The sequence below is a fragment of the Genypterus blacodes genome, unplaced genomic scaffold (assembly GCF_046128005.1).
Source record: "Genypterus blacodes isolate CSIRO-AG114 ecotype Tasmania unplaced genomic scaffold, CSIRO-AGI_Gbla_v1 ptg000059l_1, whole genome shotgun sequence".
Lineage (NCBI taxonomy): Eukaryota > Metazoa > Chordata > Actinopteri > Ophidiiformes > Ophidiidae > Genypterus > Genypterus blacodes.
Window position 1 is genome coordinate 713,303 of NW_027466871.1, and position 9,352 is coordinate 722,654.

A 9,352-nucleotide genomic window follows, 5' to 3' on the forward strand; every position below is an offset into this window, starting at 1 on the left:
AACATATTCTTGCTCAACTTTGTTTGCTCCAAAGCTCAGAGACTATTTGTTTCATTAGAGATGCGGTTTTTGCATTCACATGATTCCACCTCACGAACACCAATATTCTCACTGACACTGAAACTGAGACATACCTCTGCCTTGTTTGCTTAAGCTGCCTGGACGAAATGTTTACACTGCAATCAGGCTTCATCTGTATCACCATGCAGCCAATCAACACCGGAACATCTGCAAAGAATATGAAGCTACAGTAACAGCAAAGTGCAACGCCACTGCTGAGCATGAAGCACACGGCAAAGCATGTAAGAAGTGTACATAAACACTGTCTGTCTTCTGCTGACAATCTGTGGTGCTGGTTAAGAATAAGAATATCCTCCCGGAAATCAAGTGGATGTTGCTGATATCTAAATATCCTCACCCCGTCCCCCCAGAGACCCCTGAACAATACCTGCACAAGGTGATTGGTCAGGGTTAGGTGGCGCTTTTCATATTCTGCCCGACTAAACTCTAACATAATCTGCTCCGTATCAGGGCATACGTGGAGCATAAGTAACCGTGGCGACAGAGTGAGAAGTTAGAAGTGAGGCAGAGTGATCAAAACTGTTTTTTTCCCCCCATCAAGTAAAACTTCTCAACCCAGTCAAAAGAAGCTTGCGGCCTGTAAAGAATGATGTCACCACACATTGTATTCAGACTGTAACCGACCATAGTAGATGGTGATGAAAAGGATTCATAGCTAGTTCACTGGTGATGAGATTAAATGGAGGTTAATGAGGTAATGAAGATGGTGTCGGTAATGTGTAATAATGAGTGAGGTGCCAGCCAGCCCCTGATTACACACTGATTAAGACCGGAGCACAACATCTATCTGCTGCTTTAATCTGCACAGGGCTCGCAAAAATACAGGGAGGGGCAACCTGAAACTCATCAATCACTCATTTCAGTATGATGACACAAGGGGCGGAGTCAGTGGGAATGATTAGGTGGCTGGGCCCCTTATCTTACAGGTTGAGTGTAAAATCTCCATATTTGCCTGGTTTTTAGAGTATATGTATGAAAATTCGGAATAAACAAAAACCAAAGCAGCACACAAGAAGAATAGTTGTGCTTCTGCATGTAAACTGGATCAGGATTTGTAACGGGACGCATGCACACACATCACACTTGTAATCATCTGCTGCAATTCCAACGTCGGCCAGCAGATGCCAACGTTGAGCGAGAGGTTTTGAAATGTTTTAAAACAAAAGTAAGGAAAGTGTTGAAACGTTTCAAAGCCAGAGGAACGTTAATGTCTCTGTGCGTCTGACTCTTTAAATGAGGGCGAGACTTACGAACTTATAAACGTTATTTTAACTAATTCATTACTCTTAATACGTTGAGTGTAAGAGACACGGCTGCTCTTACTGTCACACTGAACGGCAGACAGCCGGTGTTATTGAATTGGTCAAATTTAAGTTGATTCAAGGGCTGACGTCACGCAGGTCAAAAAGGGACACGCCTACGAAACAGAAGACCTGCGCAGGTGACCGAAAAAATGCCTGGCCACTTGGGGGCATTCAATGCGCGAATAATTAATTCAACACCTTTTTAGTACAGGGTTAGTTTTGTATTTCAATTACTTAATATTGTTTGGGCACTTTTGTAATTTACTGTACTTGATAAGTATTTATTTGGCACTGTAATGCAAAGGCAAATTGCTACATCGCTTTGGCTTTTGAGGTAACGCGTCGCGTTTCAGACCGAGGAAACAGCCGCCATGTTGGTTCTAAACAGAGGTTTTGTTGCCCTGTACACAGCGGAGGGTTTGAGCTACCATGGCGTTCGAACTGTGCAGTTTCATAGCATGTCCCTTGACAGCACCTCAACCCCGGCGGGGCATAATAACTGGGTTTTAAACTTGGACAAGTCAGTCGAGTGACCCAAAGGTAAACATACAGTGTATTATAATTCTTATGATCACGAAATGGAGTCACAAATACGAGCTTACATTGTGCACTTATTTGCTGCCGTATAAACCCAACACCTTGGATAGCATCCTTCATAGCAACACTGTAGCTAACTTACCATGAAGGCAAGAGTCAAACTAATTCAGAATTGTCATTTATATTCTTCCTTTGGACAAAACAGTTGGATGCTGGATGAGCCCTCCATCTTTTAACACTTTCACTTCTGCTACATCGGCTGCTGTTTTGTCTGTATTTCACCCCTTTATTCTCTCAGTTAAAGTCTGATATTGACAACAGTGTGAATGAATCTTTGTCTTTCTCAGCTCTGCCTCTGAGTCCAGGATGGCTCGGGTGGTGTTTCTCCACCCTGACCTTGGTATTGGTGGTGCAGAGCGGCTGGTAGTGGATGCTGCTGTAGCTCTAAAGTCCAGAGGATGTAGTGTTCAGATCTGGACGGCCCATTATGACCCCACACACTGCTTTACTGAAACCCTGGACCCTGATCTGCCTGTGGTAAATGTCCTTCTAACACACACACTCCCTCACACGCTCTCTCACACTGTTCCTGTTCCTTCCATGGTCACTGGTAAACTGTCTTGTCTGTCCTCTTCCAGGTGTGTGTGGGTGACTGGCTGCCCACCAGTGTGTGTGGCTCCCTGCATGCCCTGTGTGCCTACCTGAGGATGATCTATGTGACTCTTTACCTCGTCTTCCTCAGTGGGATTGAGTATGATGTCATCTTCTGTGATCAGGTGAGCTATGTCATAGATTCCTGCTCTCTTGTCTCTGATTCAGACAGTAGACACAATTTCTCAATTCAGTCCTCTATTTTTAGTTTTAGAATTATAACTGTGTGTTGTCCTCTGCACTCAAACGGTTTGGTAATGATATTTCTATTTTTCCATCACCAGTATGGAGTTTTTGTTTTAATTATCATTTAGAAATAATTAAAAGTGCTCCATTAAAAAACATTTGATTTGTTAAAAAGTGTTTCTGTAGTTTTTTAAGTTTATCACCCAGACTGACTTGAATTTGGCTCTTAAGCTGCATTTAAACATACAGTGATCTGTGAAGTGTGATAGTGATGTGACCAGCCAGCATTCCTCAGGCCAGCTGTTGTAAAAGCTCGCAGCTCTGATAGAAAGAGACGAACAACATTTCAATTTCATTTTACACTTTCGGATCATCAAAGACCTCAGGGTGTCATTCATCATGTGGGGACTTAAAGTGTGTGTATGTGCGATCTTTAAGGACTAATCTCTCTACTTCCTCTTAGATTCTGGTTAACAGCCAGTTCACCGCAGGCGTCTTCAGGGAGACCTTTCATAGTCTCAGAGGCGTCCAGACGGATGTCCTCTATCCCTCCCTCAACACCAGCACCTTTGACCAGTGGTCCAGTGACACGGAGAGCCTGGCAGGGCTGCTGCCCGAGGGAAACTCCTGCCTCTTTCTCTCTCTGAACCGATACGAGCGAAAGAAGAACCTGGGTCTGGCTCTGGAGGCCCTGGCGTCCCTGAGGAGCAGCCTGTCCTCAGACCTGTCAGCAGGCGTGCACCTGGTGGTGGCGGGGGGCTACGACGAGCGAGTGACTGAGAACGTCCGACATTACACTGAACTGAAGCAGCTTGCCGCACAGCTGCACCTGGACGACTGCGTGACTTTCCTGCGTTCCCCGTCTGATGAGGTGAAAGTGGCTCTGCTGCGGGGCAGCACGGCGGTGCTTTACACACCGAGCAGAGAGCACTTTGGGATCGTTCCCGTGGAAGCCATGTACTGCGGCTGCCCGGTCATAGCTGTGAACTCCGGGGGCCCACTGGAAAGCGTGGCAGACGGAGAGACGGGTTTCCTGTGTGAACCCACGGCACAGGCCTTCTCCAGTGCCATGGAGAGGCTGGTGAGGGAGCCCCGCCTCCGCAGAGACATGAGCCAGGCTGGCAGGAGAAGTTCTCCCTTCAGGCTTTCTCAGACCAGCTGCATGGCAACATCGTCACACTGAGCCAGTGACAGGAAGCCTCACAGGTAGAACAGCACCCACTGAACTAGGAACCAGGCAGGGAACAAATGGAGTCAAGGCTTGTAGAGTGTGTGTGTGTGTGTGTAGGGGTGGGGGGATGAAGACTTACAGGACAATTAATCATCATTCCCCTGGAGGGGTTGCTGAGAGGAAGAAAGGATGGAATCTCTGTACCAATTAAGAAAAGAGTAACGAGTTTACCTATTTCTGGAAAATACAGTGCGTGTGCGTGCGAGTGTGTGTGTGTGTGTAGCACCAAGGGCCTAGCAAATGAGTTCCAAAAGGATTGATTGGTAGAATGAAATGTGTTGCACTGTGTATCTTTTTCTCAGTCGTGTGTGTGTGTGTGTGTGTGTGTGTGTGTGTGTGTGTGTTAGCTGTAGCGAAGAAGAATCCCGTAACGCCATCATCCAGCGCACAGCCGCAGATCGATACACTGAATGCGTTCCTCTACTTCCTGTCCGCCCGGCGCTTTGTTTCCTCCTCACATTCAGAAGACGCCGGCCTGTCCGTGACTCCTGCGGCTTGGTGGAGGTTATTAGCAGATGATGGTGTTTGGCTTCATTGGAGGTCTGACTGATGGGCAGTTTGTGTTTGTGTCTGGGTCATTATCAACCAGGAGAATAGCAGAAGGTCATTGAGTCTCTGCTCACTGGCCTCTTCAGCTCTCCCACTGTGTACAAACGCTCTTATTGACATTCCTGAAGTCTTAATAAACAAGAGGACACATAGTTTGGTGACTCTTATGGGCTTTGCTTTGTGGCTCCATTTTTTTTGGCCTTTAATAGTTTACTAAGGACTTTGTGGGTGAACAAGGTGGCACAGAAACATTGTTAATGTGGTGCCGTCCCTTTATCTTCTTTTGTTTTGATCGAGCTTGTGTGGTGAAATGAATCTCAGTCGGACACAAGAAAGACTTTGGTGTGGAGTTTTTATTTTGCTCAATAACGTAAGTTACGGTGTCAGAATCATTCCAGATAAGACAGAAGAGCTCATATTTCCGTCTCGGTCCGCTGCTGCATTATCATTTCCAGTGTCTGAGTCGTATCGGCATGAACTTCATCCCTTTTCTTAAAGGGATTCTGCAAAGGGACGAGTAGATAATAATTATAACAGTGACAGATCCTGAGTTGCTGACTTCTAAATCTCATATTTATGATTCACAAACCTGGTTGGACACAGCGCGACCGAATCGCACGAATGTGGCAAAATGCTCAGTGTTGAAGTTCAGCACGTCGTACTTGAACTCCTGGTCCAGGAAGGTGTGACAGCGATGGCTCATCTCAGCAGCTGTAGATGCCTGCAGGCCGTGACGGTGGTTGTTGACTTTGATGCGAGTTCCCGGTGGCAGCTGGAGCTCCGTAATGGACTGAATGCAAACTCTGGTCTGAAGAACTCCAGCAGAAGGTTGAAAGAAGCTGCGACCTAGTTTCTGCATCTTTTTCCTATCTTAGAATGGAGGAGAGAAACATACAGGGGTGAAATGAAACGTCCGACTTCAGTTTTAGACCTGATAAGCACGACTAATATTAGGATTTGTGATGTTTTAAATCTCTACCTTCTCTCTTCTACACATCTCTCTGGTTACAGAAACATACATCTGAATGAAGTCAGATTTGAGCTTCTTACCTCCAACCCCAAAATGAAGAACATTGCCATTTCCAACATGTACGGCCCAGAGCGACAGGCCCGACCACAGTTGCGCAAACTCAATCAAGTCTCCAAACTCGGCAGTAGACACACTCTTATCAACCTAGAGAGGAAAGAAGAGCGTCAGAAGAGCGAGGAAGAACAAACGGTGAGCAAAACCAAGCTGCTAAGTCATGTAACAGAGACGATCTTCTCACCTGTTTGTTTGAGATCTGGGTCAGCATGTTGTTCCATTGTCCCATGAAATCCATGACTGCACTGATCTGAAGTCCAGATGAACCAAAGGGGGTCACACGGTGTTATGATCACATTGAAGGAAGCTGTGAACAGGTTACATAAGAGCTGAAACTTTGATTGGTCCCACAAAGCCTTGACTGACTGATTATAAAGTCATATAAAGCTTAATATGTTACCTATTGGTATTAAGATCAGTTCAGTTGGTTCAGGACTGTGAAAGTAAAGTCCATAAATTATTACGCAACTTGTTGGAGTCTATTTGAAACATTTGACATTCTAATTTTTATACATTGAGTTTCCACGTGTCTCGTATTGATTTGGACATTTCAGCCGAGTCAATTCCAAACAAACAGCACACACACAGAAACAGACACACACACACACACACACACACACACACGTCTTTTAGCTCTGCAAATCATTTCTCCCCATCGGTCTAATTAGATCTGTTGCCTTTGGTGAAATTCATAATATTCATTTCTTGCATATCTGTGAGATAATCCACACTCAGGGCGGTGATAGAATTCTATGAAATCATGTTTTCATTTTGTCTGATTGTATATTTCACAATTGTTGGACTAAATGAACTTGATCAAAAAGGAAAAAATGACAAAATGAATAAAATGACCCTGGAAAGAGTTAAAAGAATATGTACCAGAGAATTAACACAGATTCAGTTTTAATACCCCCCACACACACACACACACACACACACACACACACACACACACACACACAATGTGAGAGCCTTAATGTACACGATGCTTGATAGACTGCGTGAAAATCTTATAATACTGTCTCATCGTTTAAATTCTGTTTAATTGGAATTCTGTTATCTATTATTTTCTTTTTTTATATATGTTGATCACACTTTAGGCTCATTACAGATTCAAAATAGTGGATAAATACTGTATACAGAATAAGAGCTCCTTATTTCAATACAGAAATGAGCTGCATGCATTTCACTCAGATTTTACAGAAATACATTTCCACAATGCAATGCACATGAATGGGTGTGTGTGTGTGTGTGTGTGTGTGTGTGTGTGTGTGTGTGTGTGTGTGTGTGTGTGTGTGTGTGTGTGTGTGTGTGTGTGTGTGTGTGTGTGTGTCACATGTGGAGGTATTAAGCGTAGATGATGAGGGGGCGTATAGCTGCAGTGATTTAGGGGCCCTGCTCGGCCAGATGATGAAAAGGCCCCACGGAGCCTTTAAGGGAGGGAGACACACACACACACACACACACAGTCATAAACACACTGTGTTAAACTCTCCTCAGGTTCTCCTCTCTTTATACAGTGTAAATATGTCCCCGTTTACAGGGAACATCGCTCCTTTACCGCTATGCTTGTAAACACATATGAAGTCGGTTTTCTTCTTTCTTCTGCTTCTTCTTCTTCTTCTTCTTCTTTTAGCTCTTTAATGAAACTATTTCACCCGCAAAGTTACGAGACAAGAATCTGTCTCCTCTCTCCTGCACGTCCGTCTCTGCTCTCTGTGCCCTGTGGTGGGGTGGTTATTGAGATCACGGTGTGTCTGAGTGGCAGTGATAACCGGTACCCAGGTGCCACTGGCACATGCTGTTTAATTAATTAATGAGACCGCGGGGTTGGTTTTCTAATTCCACCCGGCCAGCGCTGGAGTGGGGAGGTAGATAGCCGTGAAATGTTTAGGTGTGTGTTCTCAGGGTAGATGTATGTAGCGGCGTGTGCGTGTTATGGGTGTATATCTGTTTTGTTGGCAGTTTGGGAGCTGGAATATTAAATGTGTATGGAATATTTTTAACCTTGTCCCCTGACTTTTAATCACGCTTTATGATTGGGTGTTAATCATTGGCTAAATGAAGCTGATGATGAGAGGAACAGTTAGTGTAAATACATCAACCTGATCTGTGCACTAACCAGGTCATGGACTCATTGCCCTGGAAATAGAGGAATGTACATATACTGTGGTTAATAATGAGGAGTGAACATAATACAAACAGTGTACAGGGTTCAGACCCCCCTGTGTCCCAGCTTCAGCTTTAAGACACCAAACTATAAGCCTTTTAGAAGGTGTGTGAGGGAGAATTTGCTTTTGAGTTTGGTGTCAAATCGAGAATTTTATCAATTATGATAAAACCCAAATTGAAACAAGCAAACGTGTATTATACATGAATAATCTGTGATACTGTAAAAGAAATACAAGCATTGTTTTTAATTTGTTTAAATGATTTGCCTCTGGCTTCTTACATGAATATACAAATCAGGAATTTCAAACTGATTGTTGTCATGTCTCACGTCTCACCGTGAGGGGAAATTGATGATGAGGATGGTGACGATGATGATGACAATGTGGCCATTATTGCACCCCAGAGCCAGCAGGGTGAAGGTTTCAGATGAGGACCATGCTGATAGAATCCAGAGTGCATCTCCTAGTCAATGACACACAGCATAGCCAGACTTTGATGTAGCAAAGATGAAGATCAGCCAAAGTAACTGAGTCAAACTTCGTGCAGACAAATATGCTCTCTAAAAGTTTATCAGTTTGAGACATGAATGGAATCACTCCAGGCCCATACTGACACCATTCTGTCGTTTGTTTAGCCCCCCATAATGACATCATGAATGTGTCACCATAATGACGTCGTCCTTTACTTAGCACCCCCACAATGATGTCATGAATGATGTCACAGTGGACGTGAATTGAACCACCCTAGCAACCCCCTGAACACACTACTTTGAGCAAACGTTAGCGGCAAAGATAAACCATTTGTGTCATGCTGAAGAAGAAGCAGCCATCAGTGTGAGCAAGCTGCACAGTACAGGTACAAGCCAATGAAATGCAGTTAGCATCCAACCAGAAGTGCAAAAGTGTACTATTATATATACAGAATACAGAATATATACAAAATAAACTATATACACTATATATACTATATATACTAACTATAATTATAAATTAATAAATATGTAAAATAGTGCAGAGAGTCTTTGTGCAAAGGGGAAGTGAAAATGAAAAGTGCAAAAACAAAGTTGTGTAAATGGTAGTGGAGTGCAAGATGATGCTAGTGGGAGGATGGAGTTGAGTGGGGGGATGGAGTAGAGTTTAACAGGGTCACCGGTCACAGGTTCCATTCCATGGAATTGGAACCATAGATAGGAGCGCAGTCATGGGTGAATAGGAAGTAAAGGAGAGGGCTCAGCACGCAGTCCTGTGGCACGCCGGTGTTCAGGAGGTGGTGGAGGAGGAGAGGTTGTGTTAAGATAGAAAGTCCAGAGTCTAATTGCAGAAGGATGCGTTGATACCAAGCTGGCTGAGCTTGGAGATCAACTTGGAGGGGATCACAGTATTGAATGCTGATTGCTATGTCAATGAACAGCATTCTGGCGTAACAGTCTGGGGTGTCCAGGTGTGTCAGTGTGGAGTGAAGTGCCATGGAGATGGAGCGTCCTCAGTTTCATCTTTTTGTGGCGGTACTTCACGTGCAACATGAGGCCGGGGTGAGAGGGTTGAATATCAGGGGTTG

The 9,352-nt window shown here is 44.4% G+C and overlaps 1 protein-coding gene across 1 annotated transcript; it reads left to right on the forward strand.

Annotated features, from left to right (window-relative positions):
- Positions 1-1,786: 1,786 nt before the first annotated feature.
- On the forward strand, positions 1,787-4,716 carry alg2 (ALG2 alpha-1,3/1,6-mannosyltransferase). Its single transcript, XM_076153752.1, is given in 5 exon segments — positions 1,787-1,925; positions 2,270-2,459; positions 2,561-2,698; positions 3,223-3,880; positions 3,883-4,716. Coding segments are annotated over 4 exon segments (1,035 nt in total). The 5' UTR covers positions 1,787-1,925; positions 2,270-2,288; the 3' UTR covers positions 3,951-4,716.
- The last annotated feature ends 4,636 nt before the right edge of the window (positions 4,717-9,352 follow it).